Consider the following 20,808-nt stretch of genomic DNA (forward strand, 5'->3'; position numbering starts at 1 on the left):
GTGAGACCACCGAGTCCGGCACAGATCCATCTAACCACATCTCCGTAAAGCACATGATACTAGCGTCCCTGTACTTCCTTTGGAAACGGGTTAGTGCTGCGAGGTCTTCAGTCTTGTTGCGGAGAGATCTTACGTTTCCCATGACGACCGATGGTAAATAACCTTTCTTCCGCTTTGTCCTTCTGCCCCGGCAGCCTCTTAGTCTCCTCCGTATTTCAGCGGGGAAGTTTCTCAGCATGGTGATGAGCAGGGCCGCAGCGTGTGGAGTCACGTAGTCTGAGAAGCTTGTTCCTCGTGTAGACCATGGGACGCTCGGAGTCGCCGATAAAGGGGTCTCCCCTTGCGGCATTGAAATGTGCCGAAAGTAACAAAACAATAAGCACTATTATAGCTGCATTTACAGAATCACATGTAACTCTACCCAACCAAATTATAACGCACCATGACAATAAAAACAGAGCAGTTTTGTTGTGTTATATAATACATCCTACAAATGTAAAATATTTGGTGTTATTAATAAAATATAAAAATAAACAATTTTATTATTGAACTGCTGTGGAACAGAAGACTTGGAGAGTAACTGCAAAGAAAACAGGAAAGGTAAATATTTCACAGTAACAGTGTTACAATGTTTTTCTGATGCAGGAGCACTACATTAGCTGGAACGCTAACTTAGCAGGAGCGCTACATTAGCTGGAACGCTAACTTAGCAGGAGCGCTACATTAGCTGGAACGATAACTTAGCAGGAGCGCTACATTAGCTGGAACGCTAACTTAACAGGAGCGCTACATTAGCTGGAATGCTAACTTAACAGGAGCGCTACATTAGCTGGAACGCTAACTTAACAGGAGCGCTACATTAGCTGGAACGCTAACTTAGCTGGAGCGCTACTTTAGCTGGAACGCTAAATTAGCAGGAGCGCTACATTAGCTGGAACGATAACTTAGCAGGAGCGCTACATTAGCTGGAACGCTAACTTAGCAGGAGCGCTACATTAGCTGGAACAATAACTTAGCAGGAGAGATACATTAGCTGGAACGCTAAATTAGCAGGAGCGCTGAATTATCAGACAAAGACAGTGCTGTCTCAGAACAAAGCATCTGCTGGCCTGATTATTACTGAGAAAAGCGCAAGAACAATCAGCTTTCTCTTTTAAAACTAATAGTAACAGAAACTGACAAACTTCCAACAGAATTATGAATAAGCTAACATCAATTATCATTTAGCATGGTGTCAAAACAGCATTTTAAACAAGTAGGTATCTCTGCATTGATTTGATCTTTTGGCTTAATTCCCTTCATCAGCCAAATGTCACATTTTTTACTTTAGGCACATCTTCTGATCTGAGTATGTTACTCAATGAGTTTTAGGAATATGAGGATTAATTATTATCACTTTATTATATAAATATGTAGTTCCATATAAAAAGATTCATAGAAAAGTAGATAAATAAAATTATTATATTATGTTTAGCATTTGTATATATCCATCCATCCATCCATCATCTTCCTCTTATCCGGGGTCGGGTCGTGGGGGTAGCAGCTTCAGTAGGGAGGTCCAGACGTCCCTCTCCCCAGGCACTTGGGCCACCAGGGAGGCGTCCAGGAGGCATCCTAACCAGATGCCCGTTTGTATGTATTTTTTCAGGTAAACTTTTATGAGGTGGTGTATAGTTTCATTGTCCATCATTCGTACTCCTGCTTGTATAGTATGTATTAATGTGTCAGAGACTGCAGAGGGAAATTACTACCGAAACCTGTTAACTGGTATAATACAGATTTTCCTTCGACATTTATACATCTAAAAAAAGTATTTGCTCAGGTCTTTGGTTGAGAAACTTCATTTCTTCTAAGGTAAGAAATGTATAAATGTTGCAGTTAGCCCGTCTACTTCCTGCAGATAAATCCACAACCTCTGATTGTGTGTTGGTCTGAAGGTTGATGTAGACCTGTAGAGTCTGGCAGCGACCAGAAGGGGGCGCTCCAGTAGAACAACAACAGAGTCCAGAGTCAAACAAGCAGCAGGTCTTCTGCTCCTTTAGGTTAAAGTCCTCCAACATTTGCAGAGGAGACCGATTGCAGCACTGATGAAAGAAATAAAGGTGCAGAGAAATCATGAGTCTTTCTGGACCCACATAGGAGAACAACTTAAAGATAAATGTCTAATTTACTTTAAATATAAAAGCTGAGGAGCAAAAAGAATGAAAATAAAATGATCAAAGCAGTTTGGCTTCAAACCCTCAGAACTGAACCATCAGACTACATCATCCTACGACCGCTCCAGCTGACCAGTCAGACTCACCTGATCTCATCCATGGTCCTCTGACTGAAGGCTCGGCTCTTCTCCAGGCTTTCCTTGATGCTGCAGTTGCTGGTTTGAATCCGAGCCCTCAGAAAGCTGCAGGAGAGAAGAACTCGTGGAGCTCCCATCTACATGAACACTGATCTGCCCTTGAGCAAGGCATCCCGACTCCAAGGTGGAGGCTTGTCTCAGGAGTTTCTCTTTAAATCTGTAAAAACAAGCAGATTTATCATTTAATAAATGTTCTGATGTAGGAAGAAGCACCGCCATGTTTGAATGATTTCTGACTCACTTCTTGTATGTCTTAAGTTTGAAGATGAAAATTAAACTCAGAGAAATGAAGAAAGAAATAACAGCAAAACACAGAGGCAGCCTGGACCGGCGTCCTGGAATAAAAAGAGATCATAATATAAAGTAAAAAGTTAAATTTAGGTTATAATCAGAAGCTGAAACATCTGTTTTGACCCCCTGGCTCACCGGGGGCTGGAATGATGAGGTTCCTGTGAAGAACCGGTTCTGTTGTCATCATCTTGGCTGACTTTGGGTCTAAAACAGCAACAGGATTGATGAGAGTCTACAGAGAAGATTCTGATGGTTTTTATCAGACATCCAAGGTCTGGATGAAGCTGTTTTGCTGGTTGCTTAGTAACAGTTTAACATTAGCTAAACAGAAGAGCAGCAGCGTTTACCTTAAATGGAGATCAAGACCTAGCCTCGTGAGACCATCCTGATCTCGCGAGCTTTCAAGGTTTCACTCGCAGATCAGTCTGGCTACCCTCCGTTAAAGAAAATTTGGAGCCGTTCACCAAACGAACGTCCAATCAGCGTTGGCTTTGAGGCGGGTTGAGGTGTGACGCAACGAGGAGCGAGAGTTCAGTCTAAAGAACATGGCGGCTTCAGCCGATGAAACTAGCGTTAGCGCGGCTATTGAGCGAGTTTTATCAGAATGGGGTACCGCGCGCGAGCTATTTTTAGAAACACAACGTCACGATGACGTCACATCACGTGGTACGCAGTAGGGCAAGCTTGCATAGTCCGCCGCTGTTTCGCTGTAAAAGAGACGTGCGTTACCCTTGGTTTTACTCGGTAAACGACTGCTTTTTCCAAATCTAAAACCATGGTTTTTAAACATTGTTGCTATGGAACGTGCAACAGCGACTCGAGTTACGCTGATCGGCCGCATATGAAGGATGTTTTCTTCAAGACTGCCAAGGAGAAATGTGTGCGCTTGGTACACCGGGGCGGTCGGCCTACACAACAGTTCAACCCGGAAAAAGTTACCAAATTCAAGTACATATGTAGCAAGCATTTTGTCGGAGGAAAGGGCACAACCGAAGAACATCCTGACCCAATTCCAGCGACATCAAGTCAAGGTAAGAGTATTTTGGTGGCCGACATGTTAATAAAGTAGCGCCTGCTACCATGATAGCATATAGGCTATCATGGTAGCAGGCGCTAACATGATACCCTGCTACCAGGATAGCTTACTCAAAAATATTTCAAATAAGACAAACATTAAACATATACCGATCCCTGGACGGTGATTGCAAACAACAAATAAAAAAAAAACGGCCGACGCTGCCATGATCGCGCGCAGGAAAAAAAACCAAAGCTTACCGTTCATCAACTCGGCCCGTTTTCCGTTTTTTTAAGCCCTCGAACCTCAAGCCATCGTTTGAGCTGAAGGTTGGTGTGTTCTTCCACAGTGCGACCAGTAAACCGTGTGCCTGGGACATCGTCTTGGGAAAGTTTAACGGCTGCAAAGTCGGTCATATCGCTGGTTCTGTTGCGCGTGTAATAGCTGGGTTATCCGTGCTTTCTCTCCTGTATGCCCTACCTAAGCGGCAAAAGGGGCGTTGCTCTTGAGACGGTGACGTCACGTGCGCGGTACCCCATTACAGAGTATTTCTTTGCTGAGCTAACGAGCCTTTACCTGCAGCAGCAAGAGTAGCTTGGCTTGTGGTTGTGTTTTCGTCGTCGCTCGTAACAGAGCGACGACGAATCTGATTGGTTTATTTGGCCCGTCTATCACCAACATAGGCCAATCAGCTAACCAGTATTTTCGCCCCTTCCCAAAATTACTTCAACGGAAGGTTTCCAGATGGATATGCGGAGCAAATCTATCTGGCGGAGTCAGGTTAATCAAGACCATAAGCAGGAGGTAAAAGTCCAAAATGTTGAATGTCTAAAGGAGAGTGAGCCATGAGCATGGAGAATGAAGGGTTACACTGACGTTCACTACAAGAGTTTTTTTTATTTGGAAAGGACATTATTCCACTTATACCATGGTCACTTATGAAAGAAAGATTAAATCAATTAATACTTTGATGTTTTTTCACTGTTAAAATCTTAAGTTTTTCACAAGAAGTGACTGAGGGAACTATTTAACATGTCTCGTTGTGACTCGTTGCCAAGGTAACCAACATATATTTTTTGCTGTTACCAGGTAAAGTTTGAGCCAACGCAGTAATTTAGAACAATCAGGCTATTTGACCAGAACTTTTAGATGTCTAAACACATTTTAAAGGTGCGTAGTCACATTATTTGACTTTTTAAAAATGTATAAATCAGCAACTCACTCTAGTTGCATACAAAGTTTTAATGAACGATTATCACGTCCTACTGCAGTATTAGTTGTTGTTTTGGTGTTTTATGCTTTGTTTTTGCTCAATATGTTAGTAAATAAAGCCTTATGTGTTTATTTCATTTTAACGGACGTATGTACTGCGCCGCAGGAGTTAAAACAAGGAAGCAGCTAACGGCTATCAGCATCTTTAGGTGAAACAAAGAAAAAGCCGGAATGTCTCTGGGAATACAGTATTATGAACGTTGGTGTTCACTGAAGCAGACGCTAAACCTGATGAGGCTCAGATGTGAGCCTCTGATATGAGGCTCTTAAAGTTGCTGTATATCAGTTTATTTAATTAATAACATTGGTCTTCAATCACGGCGAGCTGCTGCTTTACTCTGAGGCATTGCAGAGGGTCAGGCTTGGTCCCGCCTTATTTAATACTGTTTTATTAATTAAGCAAACCAGCATTATGATAGTTCTGTGATACTGTCACTAGATGGCGCCATGTCTGTGGTGTAGATAACATTAATTTATCATCATAAAATGATAACATGACCTACTGAGTGAACTCACCAGTGACTGTGATGATGGTTCCTGCAGAGCCAGAACCACAATCAGTCGTCACATAACACACATAGCGTCCAGAGTCTTCAGTCCTCAGTCTGGACACATGGAGTCTGATTCGTCCTTCTCTGAGGACGTCTTTGTCACTCTGGACTCGTCCTGAAAACTGTTCATCCTGAGACTCTGACACCTCAACACCATCATGGACCTGATACAGGACTGATTCTTTCCTAGGAGTTAACAAGCTGCAGAGGATGAAAAGAAATCTCCAGGGTCGATCAGGTGTGGTGGTGAAGGTCCACTCCAGAATGATGGTGTGGTTCTCCTCTGCCTGATAGGAGCTCTGTGTCACATTCACTACAAATGTTGCTGCTGAGGAGACAGAGAGGGAAAGAGAGGAGCAGACACACTGAGAACTGGAACATGGGAGTCTTTAAACTACATCTCTAGAGCTTTCTGTCCCATGATGCTCTCTGTGCTGTCAGAGCTCTGCTTGATGCTCTTCAAGTCAAACTGCTTGAACAGCTGGAGGATTGAAGTGTTCCCTTCACTGACAGACTTTTCACTGATTATTGATGGATTTAGACTGAACAAAGAGAAGATGGAAACTGACCACAGAGACATGAGTTGGGGATGATGAGCAGCAGGATCCTGCAGATCATCTTCTCCCTGTGAGAGGAGACAGAGGAGGAGAGTCAGCAACACATCAGCTCCAGCATCAGCAGCAATTTTTCTGCACATCCTGACAATTCCCAACAGTTATTCCTGTTTTTACCAGTCAAAAAGCCAAACTGACAGATAGATGTAAGTTAAAATGGTCTAGATAAAACCGTAAGAAATAATAATTTAATATTTGTCATTTGAACATTTCTTTCAATAGTTTTCATGTTCAACATGTATGAACGTTCAAGTTCAGTTTCTCATCAAATTCCAGCAAACATTTTTCATAATCAGTTTAAACTGTAAACATTTATGGCTCCTAAAAATCTTCCCAGCAGTCTTGGTGATCTCTTCAGCTTCTACACCTTCAGAAAAGGTGTAGTCTTTTCTCTCTCTAGTGGGCCTTCGAGAGCATTAACATATTCTTGTTAAAAGAAAATTAAATGCACATTTGAATGTTTCTGCAGTTATTTAGTCCCAAACACAAAGTGTGAGTGCTGTTCTAGAAGATTTATATTTTTACTTTTTTTTTTACTTGTCAATCACTGCTTATAATCTAAAATATGAACCCAACAGACATATTTTCACCAAAAATTCTAATTCTTAGCCACAGCCGTCTGAAAAGAAAAGGTGAGGGTTTCACTTTTGCCAACATGTCGTTGCTATTATTGCTTTCATTTTTTGTCGACCCTTTCAGGCAGTTCAGGTATAAATAGCAGGTGTAATTTATTTTACATTATAAAGAGGGATTACTGCAAAGCCATCAACAATGCAGACGACTGTCCACTGTGGCTCTACGCTCTTTCAGGAGGAGTGAATGCTGCTTGGAGAGACTTGATGCAACCTGCTGGGTTTCCTTAGAGAGGAAACTTTCTGACCAAACTGGAGGATCTGATTGAATTTGACTTTGTAAAGAGCCTTGAGATGATGTGTATCATGAATTGGCACTATATAATTAAAATTTAATTGAATATTCAGTATAACAAGACTAGATGCCGCCTAAACAACTGCTTTTTTTTGTTTAGACTTTTGCTTAGTTATAATAGTATGATTAGGGTTCCACATAATAATAGTGCTATTTATTCGAATATTTCTACTTCTAGAATTAGGATAAAGACAAATAAAAACAGAGGAACACTATTTATATTGGTTTTATTGTACATAGATTTTCATACTGTCCAAGTAAATTAGTAAATAAATACAAACCAGTGGATGAGCTAGATTCTCATCACCACAAAATATTTCATCATTACAATGGTGATTTGGAACCACTAAGAAATATGAAATTATTGTATCTGTTGATGTCATCATAAAATAAATTTAATTTAAACAATGTACATATTTTTAAAGTTTAATCTGCTGTTCTTTATTACTCATACTAGTATATACCAATAGTATATTAATATGTTCTCATTTCAATGATGAAATGGACAACTACTCAGGTTACAATTCAGTCTTGGTGTCACCAATCTTACTCGAGGTACAGTATTGGGTCCTCCATGCTTCTTGTGTATTTTGATTTATTGCACATTTAGTCATTATTGATGATTCAACATTGTTATATAAATAATTAGATGTCTGAGAGGATGTAGGTAAGGAAAAGCTTTTATCTACATTTTAGATGTATGATGTAACATATGAGTTTGGGATGATAAAATAAATTACATGAAATGGGCTACACAGAGCAACTACAGCCATGTTGTACATTTGTTGAAATATTGAAGTCAATATTTTAAAATGCTGTCAGTGTCAATTTTATTTCTAGTTCCAGTGTATGGAGGACCAGCTCTACCATATTTAAAAATAAATGCTCAATAAAATAAATAAGCATACAATTAATTGCCACCAAAAATACATTAAACAAATAAATGTAGGTAGAAATAAAATTTTACAGAGAGACATAAATGTATACATCTCTTTTAATTAGCTTCTTTATTTATTTGCCTATGTAATAATTACCTTACTTATTGTCCCTTATAATCTTCAACTTTATTTATTAATTACGTATTTTTTAGTATTTAATTATGTGCATGTTATGATATTATTGTCTGTTTTATTCTTCTTTTGTATTTTTTTTACCCTATTTATTTCTTCAGTGCTATTTATTTCTGTCTGTCTTTTTTACATTTCTGTATGCATTTCTGCCTCATTATGCAAATGAGGAGGGGCTGTGTCTTAAGGGGTCAACCTCTCTGCCCGGATGTTGTTCTCGCCCGCCCTCTTTATCGAGCATGTATCAGAGCAGACTAGTGCGTTCTTCAGACTGACCGCTTTCCCAGAATGCACCGCGGCTGCAGCTTGATTTGAGACAGCGCAAACAGAGCTCACAGCGGTAAGTTAAAAATTCCCTCTTCTGCTGCTGTTGTTCTTCAAAAGTACGTTTTCTGATCGTTTGAGGCGAGAACATTATACTTTTAAGCTTTCCTGTATGTCCTGTTTACAGAGTTAGTGCGTAATTAAAAAAAAAAAAAAAAGGTCTGACGTTGAGCGGAGCAGAGTGACCCGCAGACCTCCGAGGGAAACCGCAGCCAGGGCTGATGTTAGTCCATCTGTAGTACACTTCTGTCGGCCTAGTAGTGTGCGTAGTACCGCTGGTTCTGATTTATTTGTTTTGTGTTTATCTGACTGACGCGTGTTGCTGTATTAACTCAATACTTGCTGGAATAAATTGTAAATGTCTCCGAAAGACGACAGCAGCATATAAAATGTATAAATAAATAAAATCTACAAATGTTTTTCCTATCTAAGTGAGTTTCTTCTGAGTCAGGACACGGATAATTGAGAGGAGAAAAAGGGAAAGAAAACAATAGTAATAACAGTATATGAAAAAAACAAGCATTTATTTTATACAAATGTTTTATCTTTGAAACAGAATGAAGGTGTAATATATTGAACAAATTATTAGCAGTTACTAACATGGTATAAAACAAAAATAACTTTTATTAACATCTTATAGAAATAGACAAATTAATTTACTGATTATTTAATGTATTTTCACAGGTGGTGAAAAAATGAAATGAAGCAGCATGTGAACATGACTCCAACTGATCTACATTAGGTCAGGTGTAATCATGTTCACTTAAACATGCAGCCAGCTGGAGCAGCTCCCTGTCTTCACCCGGCAGATGGTCATCCTCCTCTGGGTCAACCTCCTCGTCCTCCACGTCTAGCTGGTCCCCTGCCTCTATACTAATATTGTGGAGGATGCAGCAGGCGGCGATTACTTTTGGGGCAAATGTCAGGCGGACCTCCAGCGCCGTTAAGAAGATGGAACGCCACCGTGAATTCAGACCACCAAAGGCATGCTCAATGATGTTTTTCACCTTGGCGTGGTGTTTGTTGTAGCGTGCCTCCCCTTGACCTGTACCAAATATATAATTAACTTGTGATTTAGGTAATATGCTGATATGTCTTAATCTTCTGTCCAATTGATATAATCTATCAATTGTGTGTCATTGCTGGCTCTATTTAAGGACAAGAAGGTAAGAGATCTTACTGGAAAGCTGTTTCCCTATAGGATGCACCACAGGCTGGCCAGTAGAGGGTCACCAGCACCTCTATCTCCTGTGGCCATCCATGGACGTTCTGGATGGGCAGCAGCTGAAGGAGGAGGACGATGGTGGCCCTTCTTAGCCTGAAGGCTGGTTTCAGGTCCCCTTCATTAAAAAATATTTGGAGGATCGGCACAGAAGTGTTTATCCTCACATATTTTGTTTCTGTTTCTTGCTGTAAATAAAAAATGCCAAATGTTACCATAATTGTTTTTTCAATTCTCCCCTTTTCACAGCATAAAACTACAAATGCTTAACATGCAGATTATTACAGTTCTAAAGAAAGAAAAGGTAAAATGTATAGTAAATGTAACAAATGGCTTCCCTTCTCTGGTATTTTTACCATTTCACTGAAAAAAATGGGCTGAACTAACTGCACATACTGCACATAAAGTAGCTTAACTCTACTGTCATTGTGTTACTAATGTTAAAATTGGTTCTTCATTTTAATTATTTATAGAAAAATAGTCACAATTTTAACCTGATCAGGTTTTTAATACCATCCTCAATGTTTTTTTAAAGATAAAAGTAGGAAATAGGCTGTCAATCTTAAAATGCCTACCAGTTGGCAATAGATGGGTGAGCAAAGCCTGCCTTCTGAGCCTCCTCTGCCGCATCAATCTTCTCCTTGCTCAGATGTGCCTCCTCAACTGCATCACCTCCTCTTCAGCCTGCTGGTAACGCTGACCAACGACCGAAGCAACAGCAATATTGCTCGTATCGCTCATTTTGCTTCTACAAAGTGCTGATTTTTTTAAAAGATTTAGTCGCCTCTACAACTACGACCAGTACAACTCCCAACAAAGAAATTCCCGCTGTTACTGGTTTTATACTCACAGTTCTGTAATTTTTTTGATATTTTTAAGGCTTCTCAGAAATTTAAAATATTGTTTTAAAAATGTTTTCTATAAGATATGATGGTGTGGTGTATAAATAGTTTTGAATGTTAAAGAAATGCTAAAGAACTGTGCGTGTGATAACGTCACGAGTAAGCACATTTTCCCAAGTAAGAGTTGTAGTATGATCCAGATGAGGTTATCTATGTGTGACATGAGTTTGGTGGCACTACAATGATCTATAGTGTAGTAATTGCTCATTTTATACTTATTCTAATAATAAAATAGGATGAAGTGTAGGTCTTGTCTAAATTATAAAATCAGATTAAAGTGAAAGCCCATTATCCAAACCTATTTGAGTTATAGTGCAAACAGTTATGTTTAATGGATTTCTTTTTTATCCTAAACCTAGCAAAAGGGACTTTAATGAATATTTTTGGCATTTAGGCTTTGGCAAATTCTTCAAAAAAAATTATGTATTATTTTCCAATCAACTAAATGTGTTATGACAGACATGAGATGAATTTGATAATAATCCACCTCACTGTCTGCCTTGCTGTGGTTGCGGAGAGGTGTCTGTTTTGTAGAATAAATCATCCACCGATGAGTTATTAATCTGGAAAGCTGAATCTGAAACCACCGAAAAACATTCAGATCCTAAATGTACAGCGTTCTAATTCTTTCAGTCTATTAGCAGCTTTCCTTAAGAGGTCGGACACTGAACGTCTGCCTGCTGAGTTTGACTTTACTAAACAATGCTTCATGTCGGGGAAAAGCCATGTAGATTGACCGATGCAGTAAAATGCTAACCAACCAATGGGAAGAAGGTGAGCCCTTAAGACACAGCCCTCCTCATTTGCATAATGAGGCAGAAATGCATACAGAAATGTAAAAAGGACAGGCAGAAATGTAAAAACGACAGGCAGAAATAAATAGCATCACAGAAATATATAGGGTAAAAAAATACAAAGGAAGAATAAAACAGACAAAAATATTATAACATGCACATAAATAAATACTTAAAAAATATAAGTAATTAATTAATAAATAAAGTTGAAGATTATAATGCACAATAAATAAGGTAATTATTACAAAGGCGAATAAAAGAATAAGCTAATTAAAAGAGATATATACATTTATGTCTCACTGTATAATTTAATTTCTACCTACATTTATTTGTTTAATGTATTTTTGGTGGCAATTAATTGTATGCTATTATTACATTATTTACTGAAAATGTATTTATTTATGTATTTATTTTTAAATATGGTAGAGCTGGTCCTCCATACCAGTGCAGATGTAAATACAATACATTTTATATGCAGTCCCTTAATGAGATTAAGTTGGATAAAAAAAATGGTGGGGTTTACCTCTGTACATTTCTATATTTTCAAAAGAAAATACAGGATAAATTTACAGACAACAAATGTATGTATTTACCATCTGTCTCTGTTGCTGGCAAGTTCAAATGCAAACCTTTTCAAAACGGAAAAAAGTTCCAACTCGACATTCAGAGCCGGTGATGCTTTAAACATTGACAAACAGCACCTAGTGTGTGCAGTGCTTATAAGTTTTGTATAAATGTAGCAAGAAATTATGCTTTTCTCTTTAGACAGACGAAACGCGCCCTGACGCTCAAGTCAAGCATAAAAGATAGGAGCATGCATATTGCGTAGGACCAAAAGTGTCCCCACCAAAGTTCCAATTAAACCTACGCCATTGCGTCCATGTGTGCTGCTATCACTCTGAAGTGGAATCAGAGACTGGAAACAGAGTTTTGTAGCAATATTGACAGCAACTTAGATAAGGGACCAAGTTGTGTGGGTCACGTAGACATGTTGCTGGATCAAAGCTGTGATATAAGCTGTGCGTCCCGCGCATGATTCACAGTGATTCAAACACATAAGGTGTTTGGCTACATGTTAGTTGCTCCTGCGTGGGTCAGGTGCCTTTGTGCGTACCCTCCAATAAAATCCTGCAGGCTCCTCTGGGTGCAACAACAACCTGACAATGCGACCAACAGTTTGCTCAGAAAGGTTTTCTGCGTCACCAACGTAACAAAGAGCCGCTGCTGGTATGAAAACAAATTGTTCAGAACCGAAAGCGAAAGTGCAGGAAGTTAATGAAATTATTGACTGTGTGGTGAAAAGCGGTAACGTTTGACATTACATTAATCAGCTGTTCTATGTGACCCATCACATTCTGTGACTCCAGGGGCTCTGATCGTTTGTTACTAAGTTTATTTTAAAAAGGAATAACGACAGTATGGCGCGGCTTAAATTGCTTAGAATGATCGAATGAAAATTTGCAAACTAAAGCATAATTAGCTGTCATAAAGTGTATAATCTGGCTTTTAAAACCCTGTCAACTTGGGTCGGACGTGACTATTTAGCACCGCTCAGAGGGTTTTAAAGTGGAGTTCAACTGAATACGGACCTTACGCCTTTTTCAACACTTCCTTTTGCAGATCTCAACTAAAAAGAAGAAACGCAGGGTTAGACCAACAACCTTCATAAATACGTATCAAGGTTGTCTCACGGAGTAATTTGATGTCATAATTGGCTCAAGGTAACCGGGAATTTACCCCATATATCACTCTGGACATGCATTAACTCCGCTTTTTGAACACAGGACCAGGGCCGTGCAGAGACCGTTGGAGGGGCAGGTGCTCAAAGTTAAAAGAGGGCACATGGGGCACGGATTTAAAACACGATACAGAAACATACCTTGCTATACAACCGGCTGAAATGTACCAACCCATACTATAAAGAATGTAACATGGAATCAAGGGCGTAGGTTTGATTTGAACTTTGGTAGAGACACTATTGGTCCAAAGCTTCATTGTTCCTATGAAATATGCATGCTCCTATTTTTTGATGCTTGATTTGAGCATTAGGATGCGTTTTGCCTGTCTAAAGAGAGAAGACAGCATTATTTTCTACATTTATACAAATTTTATAAGCACGACACACACTAGATGCTGTTTGTTTATCTTTACAGCATCACTGGATCTGATGAATGTTGAATTGGGATTTTTTCCCACTTTGAAAAAGTTTGCATTTGAACTTACCAGCAACAGAGACAGATGGTAAATACGTGCTTATTAAATCAAATATATATTCAAAATATGTCTGTTGTCTAGATTCGTCCTGTATTTTCTTTTGAAAATTTAGAAATGTGCAGAGATAAACCCCACCCTTATTCTTTTTTTTTATTTAAGATACTCTGTCTGCATCATAAAACACATCAAAATTATACATTCAAAGGACTGCAAATAAATGTATTGTATTTACTTTGCACTGGAAGTAGAAGTGTCACTGACAGCATTTAAAATTTTAAATTCAAACTTCAACAAATGTACTACAGGGTTGTAGTTGCTCTTTAGCCCATTTCATGTAATTTATCTTAACATTCCAAATACATTTCTTACATCATATATCTGAAGTGTAGATAACAGCTTCTCCTTACCTACATCCTCTCAGACAACTAATTATTTCCCTAACAATAGTGAGATTTCAATGTTTAAATGTGCAGTAAATCTTAATACATAAGGAGCATGGAGGACCCAATACTGTACTTTAAGTAAGTATAGTGACACTAAAACTGATCTGTTACATGAGTGGTTGTCTATTGGTTGTTCTCATTTCATCATTGAAATGAGAACATATTAATATACTTGTAGCCAGGGCATTCTGTCCCAGAAGCATAGTGATGCGTACCCTCCCTCCTGCCATATATGGAGGACGCTGGGATCACGCGCAGCTGGGGGTTAACGAGAGGCAATCAGTCTTTCCAGTTAAAAGGGGGCAAATGGGTGAGGAAAGGACATTGTAGAAATGCTTAGAAGTAATTCAAGGGATGAGTGTTATGGGATTATGTTTCATTATCTTAGACTAAGTAATTTAATTGATAGGATTTAATTTTTATTTATTCATTTTTTTTTTTTGGGTGTTTGTTTTGTTTTGGTAGTTTGGTTTAATTTATTTTAGGTAGTATAAATAAGTCATTCTGACCCACACTCCAAACCAGTTGGTGGCGGTAATGCACCGTTTCGTTGCGTGCCAACCGCCAGAAAAAAACATGAAGAAGAAGGAAAGGACATTCGAGGCGGAGGATTCCTGTAAAGGCAACCCACTTGTAGGTAAGCACAAAGAACCGTGGACTGTTCCTCCCCCCCACACTAGAGGTAAATTGACAGTTGCAGGTTATCTGGATGTTTAAGGTGCTGTTTTTAACATGACTTTTTTAGTGTGCAGGCAGACTATGGGGTAAGAGAGCTTTCTAAATAGATTTGTACATAAAAGGATAGTTGTGTCCATATCAGTCAGAAGTTGTGCATAACAAACATTTGTAAACTCATAATAATTTAAATCACATTCAAAAGATACAACATACGGTTTAAATAGTTACAACTTCAATAACTAATAAATACAAATTTCAAGTTTAAATTTGTGCTTTACTCTTTATGAACACAAACAGCAGCGGCTGCTTGAGAATACGGATTTTTTCTTTGAGAATACGAATTCACAACAGTGGTCTGACGTCACGGTTTCCAAGGCTGGTTAATGGAGCACAGAGTGCGAAGATAGGAGCCGCGCATGCGCTCTTCAGACTGACCGTCTCTGAATGCACCGCGGCTGCAGCTTCATTCCAGACAGCGCAGAGCTCACAGTGGTAAGTTAAACACTCCCTTTTCTGCTGCTGCTGTTCTTCAAAAGTACGTTTTCAGGTAGTTTGAAGCGAGAACATTATACTTTTAAGCTTCCCTATGTGGCCTGTTTACAGAGTTAGTGCGTAATTTTAATAAAAAGTCCGACGTTGAGCGTCTGTGCCAACTGGTAGGTTTTTTAAGACTGACAGCCTATTTCCTACTTTTATCTTTAAAAAAACAACATTGAGGATGGTATTAAACATGTGATCACGTTGAAATTGTGACTATTTATCTGTAAATAATTAAAACGAAAACACAATTTTTATATATTAGTAACAGTAAAGGGAGTAGAGTTAAGCTACTTTGTCTAACCTTCACAGCATTGCTCATTAAGGAAAAGTTATTTCTGTCTGTCCACCTTTACAGCGATTAATCTATAAATTATGTGCAGTTAGTTCAGTTCATTCTTTCAGTGAAATGGTAGAAATACCAGAGAAGGGAAGCCATTTGTTACATTTACTACTATACATTTGACCCTTTCTTTCTTGAGAACTATAATAATCTGCACGTTAACCTCATATAGTTTTATGGTGTGAAAAGGTGAGAATTGAAAAAAACAATGATGGTAACATTTGGCATTTTTTATTTACAGGAAGAAACAGAAACAAAATATGTGAGGATAAACACTTCTGTGCCAATCCTCCAAATATTTTTTTAATGAAGGGGACCTGAAACCAGCCTTCAGGCTAAGAAGGGCCACCATCGTCCTCCTCCTTCAGCTGCTGCCCATCCAGGAGGTCCATGGATGGCCACAGGAGATAGAGGTGCTGCTGACCCTCTCCTGGCTGGCCTGTGGAGCATCCTATAGGGAAACAGCTTGCCAGTAAGATCTCTTACCTTCTTGTCCTTAAATAGAGCCAACAATGACACACAATTGATACATAGATTATATTAATTGGATAGAAGATTAAGACATATCAGCATATTACCTAAATTACAAGTTAATTTTTTATTTGGTACAGGTCTAGTGGAGGCACGCTACAACAGACACCACGCCAAGGCTGATAAACATCGTTGAGCGCGCCTTTGGTGATCTGAAGCGTTTCATCTTTTTAAGGGTGCTGGAGGTCCGCCCGACGTTTGCCCACAAAGTAATCGCCGCCTGCTGCATCCTCCACAGTATTAGTATAGCAGCAGGGGACCAGCTAGATGAGGAGGTCGACCCAGAGGAGGACGGCCATCCTGCGGCTGAAGAAAGGGAGCTGCTCCAGCTGGCTGCATGTTTAAGTGAACATGATTACACCTGACCTTATGTAGATCAGTTTTAGTCATGTCCACATGCTGCTTCACTTCATTTTTTTCACCACCTGTGAAAATACATAAAATAATCAGTGAATTAATCTCCATTCCAACTATTTTTAATTGTATGTTTGTAGGTGTTGTCTATTTGTATAAGATGTTAATAGAAGTTATTTATTTGTTTTAAACCACGTTAGTAACTGTTAATTTGTTGAATATGTTACACCTTCATTCTGTTCCAAAGTTAAAACATTTGTCTGAAATAAATATCTGTTTTTTTTTTTTTTTTTTCATATATTATTGTTTTCTTTCCCACTTTCTCTTCTCAATTTTTCGTATCCTCACTCAGAGGAAACTCACTTAGGAAAAACATTTAAAGAATTTATTTATAGATTTTATATTAGGGCTGGACAATATAGAAAAAAGCATATTTATTGATCGATAGATAATTATCAAAAAGATTTATAACCTGGCTCTTATAATATTGCTAAATGACTTACTTTTAATATATCACACACAAACACTCAATCCCAATTTAATTCTTATTTAACCAACATTTTTAATTATAACTGATTTGGTTTTTTTTATGAAAAATGACTTAACTTAAGAGACCTGGGTGATGTTATTAAATACTGACAAAGAATAAACTAAAGTGACCGGCGCTGTTAGAGAAAAACTTGCAGCCCGTAACTTTATATAACGGATCATGAGTGGCGAGTAATTGTCTGAAGCCAGGTTTTTCAGCTGCAGAAAACAGCAGCAGCATGTCCATCACTATGAAGCACGTTACTGCATGCGTGATGTCCTTACGCCGCCAGGACGCTTTGTCATTTTATCACAAAGAACGGAGCCCAGTAGCTGCTATACCTGCTTTGTTTTGGAAGAACTTCCATAAGATTCCTAAGAAGAAGACGCGCAGCAGCGCGGGGCTAAAACGGCTCGCGCTGCTGCGGTAGTGAGCGGCTTACGTGATGAAACAAGTTGGTTGCGTTACCAGACTTTGTTCTTACCGGTTCCTTGCAAATTTTACAGGTCACTGTGGTTTATTTCAGTCAGGCTGGCGAACAAGTAAAACCCCGTTATGGGACAATTTCCTCCGCCGCTCCTTGCTGCGACATATTCACGTGCTCTGTGTTGTGGTTTGAGAGGGCGGCGCTTTGTGACGGCGTGCCTGGGTCCGCGATTACGATTGGTCGAGAGGAAGCAGTGACTGCAGCATCGACTAATATAGGCTAAGAGGAAGAAAGGAAAACTGTCTCTATAACCAACTTTTATCGACCCTTTTTCCCCTTATTGTGCCACACGTCTTTCGACTGATATATATTATTAAATTATGGTCCAGCTCCATTTTATATGCTGCTGTCATTCTTTGGAGACATTTACAATTTATTCCAGCAATTATTGAGTTAATAAAGCAACACGCGTCAGCCTGATAAACACAAAACAAATAAATCACTCTTTTTTTAAATTACGCACTAACTCTGTAAACAGGCCACGTAGGGAAGCTTAAAAGTATAATGTTCTCGCTTCAAACTACCTGAAAACGTACTTTTGAAGAACAGCAGCAGCAGAAAAGGGAATGTTTAACTTACCACTGTGAGCTCTGCGCTGTCTGGAATGAAGCTGCAGCCGCGGTGCATTCAGAGACGGTCAGTCTGAAGAGCGCATGCGCGGCTCCTATCTTCGCACTCTGTGCTCCATTAACCAGCCTTGGAAACCGTGACGTCAGACCACTGTTGTGAATTCGTATTCTCAAAGAAAAAATCCGTATTCTCAAGCAGCCGCTACTGTTTGTGTTCATAAAGAGTAAAGCACAAATTTAAACTTGAAATTTGTATTTATTAGTTATTGAAGTTGTAACTATTTAAACTGTATGTTGTATCTTTTGAATGCGATTTAAATTATTATGAGTTTACAAATGTTTGTTATGCACAACTTCTGACTAATATGGACACAACTATCCTTTTATGTACAAGTTTATTATGGAACCGCTTTTACCCCATAGCAGACATGCTACTGTTTCAGTCATTGTTTTAATTACTGTTTCAGACATTGTTTTAATTACTGTTTTAGAGTTTTATTTTTTATTTTATTTTTGTAAAAGAAGGATTTTTATTGTTTAGTTCCATGGCCTGTTTTTAACCCACCTGAGGATCTATGCTGTCCCTGGGTCCTGTGCTGGTTTTATTTAGATTGAGGAGACTAGAGGAAGGGGAGTTTTTCTTTTGTTGTATTCACCAGGGCTTGTGGTGTGAGTGTGCTTTTGTTGGGGGCCACTTGGGTGTATTTAGTTGTATTTTGTCTTTTTCTATATTATTCCTCCCCAAGCAGTCTAGCTTAATTGGGTTTTAACTGATTCTTAGCTATAAGGATTCCAGGGTCAGCATGGACCACTATTTTTAAGGTGGAACTTTTTTTTAGACTGAAACTGACTTGCCCACAAGAACTTTAGAATTTTAATAAAATTGTATTTAACAGGCAACAGTGCCTCTGACAATTCTTACAAACGTATCTGATCTGGTAAAACGAGGTTATCGGCATATAACCAACGGTGCCCAAGGTCACATACTATTGGGATATACTAGTAAGACTATTAAAGAACAGCAGATTAAACTTTAAGATATGTAAAGGCCTATATTAAATTATTTTTGCAACCACATCAACAGATTAAATAAATTTTACTTTTTTGGTGTACCAAATTACCCTCATAATGATGTAATATGTTTTGGACTAAATCCCTGGTGATGAGAATGTCTAGCTCTGCCTCTGGTTTGTACTAATTTACTAATGGACAGTGTGGAAACCTTTGTACATTAAAACCAATGTAAATGGTGTTCTTCGGTTTTATTTGTCTTTATTCTAATTATGTCTACAATCAATGAAAGCAACGAAATATGGTAAAAAAGGAAACCCTCACCTTTTTCTTTTTCAGACAGCTGTGGCTAAGAATCTGAATTTTTAATAACCTGCAGTCTTTGTTTTTCCATCTTTCCTGTGCCTGGCACAGAATATTTATTTTTATAAAAGATTAGGTTTCTGTTGATAAATGCATTATACTTCAGAATTAGATGCTATTTTGAGATGCTAATGTTGGTTACTTACTTTTCTTTACAGAACTGCACTCAGCAGCTTTCACCTATTTTAGTGCTGATAGCATTTAGTTTCTTAACTGGGACTAGTTTTGTTGTCATGTATTAATTGTGATAACGGCAGTATCCCAGTATGAATCAAAATTTAAATCTTGCGCTCCAAGCAAACAGGCACGCACACACGCGCTAGAAATCAGAAAGAGGGAAGGCGGGATTTAAGGCAGTACAACCAATGAGAGTGGAGTTTAAAAAAAAAAAAAGCACAGAGCACAGTCACGTGTGCTGCCGATTTAAAGGGGCAGGCAGTCAGACAGCGGCCGCGGAGCTGCGAGAGGAGAAGAAGGGAAGAGTGAGGCAGGTTATGTGGATCATGTTACCGTGGCACGGTAACCGTGGCCATTTAGATTTATATTATTATGGACACACACACACACACACACACACACACACACACACACACACACACACACACACACACACACACACACACAAAAAAAACACCCTACCCATATGTAGGAGCATTTAGAGAGCTGCAGCCTGAGCCTGTATCGGCTCAGGCTGGATGAAAACGGCGCTGAATCTGCGGAGCGCAAATCAACAGCAAACCTAGAACAAACTTCTCCATAGAACTTTCTTTTAATCCCTGTATTCCCCCAGCCCATTAAAAAATAGGATAATAATAAAAAATGAAAGGGAACTTTTGCCCTGGAGTTTGACAGAATTCACAACAGTTGTGTATTGCTGTAAATAAAATAAAACAAACAAAAAAACAGCAACGCTGACCTTCAACAGGCGTCCAGACCAACATCCAGCAGAAGGTAAAAGTCCAAAACGCTGAACAGCTGAAGAGAATCTCAGAGTGTCGCTCTCGGCTCTGGCTTCCTGAACAATGAATGAAGGGAAATTCTACGGCGTACGCTATTTACGTGCTGACGCATCTCCACCCCCTTTTACGTAACAAAGTCCCTCCCATAGAAACGTACCAAACAAAAACACAACCCATTCAATGTGGAAGTACTTTCTAGAATACGGTTTTAATATTTTGGGTGGAAAAAGGTTATAGTTTAAATGTTACTATAAAGCAGAAAGGATATTTATCTACTTGAAACATTTCTATACATTTGAAACCTGAGGTTTACATTCACTACATCAAATTTGTTTCCTCACTGTCAGATGAAATCTGAGTAACATTTCCCTATTTTATGTCTATTAGAGTGAACAAAATTATTTATATTTGCCAAATGCCAGTGGTCTTTCAAACGGACAAGGAGACAAAGCCTGTAG

General features: G+C 38.9%; 1 protein-coding gene across 1 annotated transcript in view; it reads right to left on the minus strand.

Moving 5' to 3' along the window:
- The window catches only part of LOC118565786, a 144,259-nt gene extending 123,873 nt beyond the window's left edge, over nucleotides 1-20,386 (minus strand). The window contains exon 1 of the mRNA XM_036146784.1: nucleotides 20,308-20,386. Coding sequence (XP_036002677.1) covers nucleotides 20,308-20,332 — 25 coding nt within the window. The 5' untranslated portion in view covers nucleotides 20,333-20,386. The remainder of the gene's footprint in view (nucleotides 1-20,307) is intronic.
- Between the last annotated feature and the right edge of the window lie 422 nt (nucleotides 20,387-20,808).

This window comes from Fundulus heteroclitus, chromosome 14, assembly GCF_011125445.2.
Source record: "Fundulus heteroclitus isolate FHET01 chromosome 14, MU-UCD_Fhet_4.1, whole genome shotgun sequence".
Classification (NCBI taxonomy): domain Eukaryota; kingdom Metazoa; phylum Chordata; class Actinopteri; order Cyprinodontiformes; family Fundulidae; genus Fundulus; species Fundulus heteroclitus.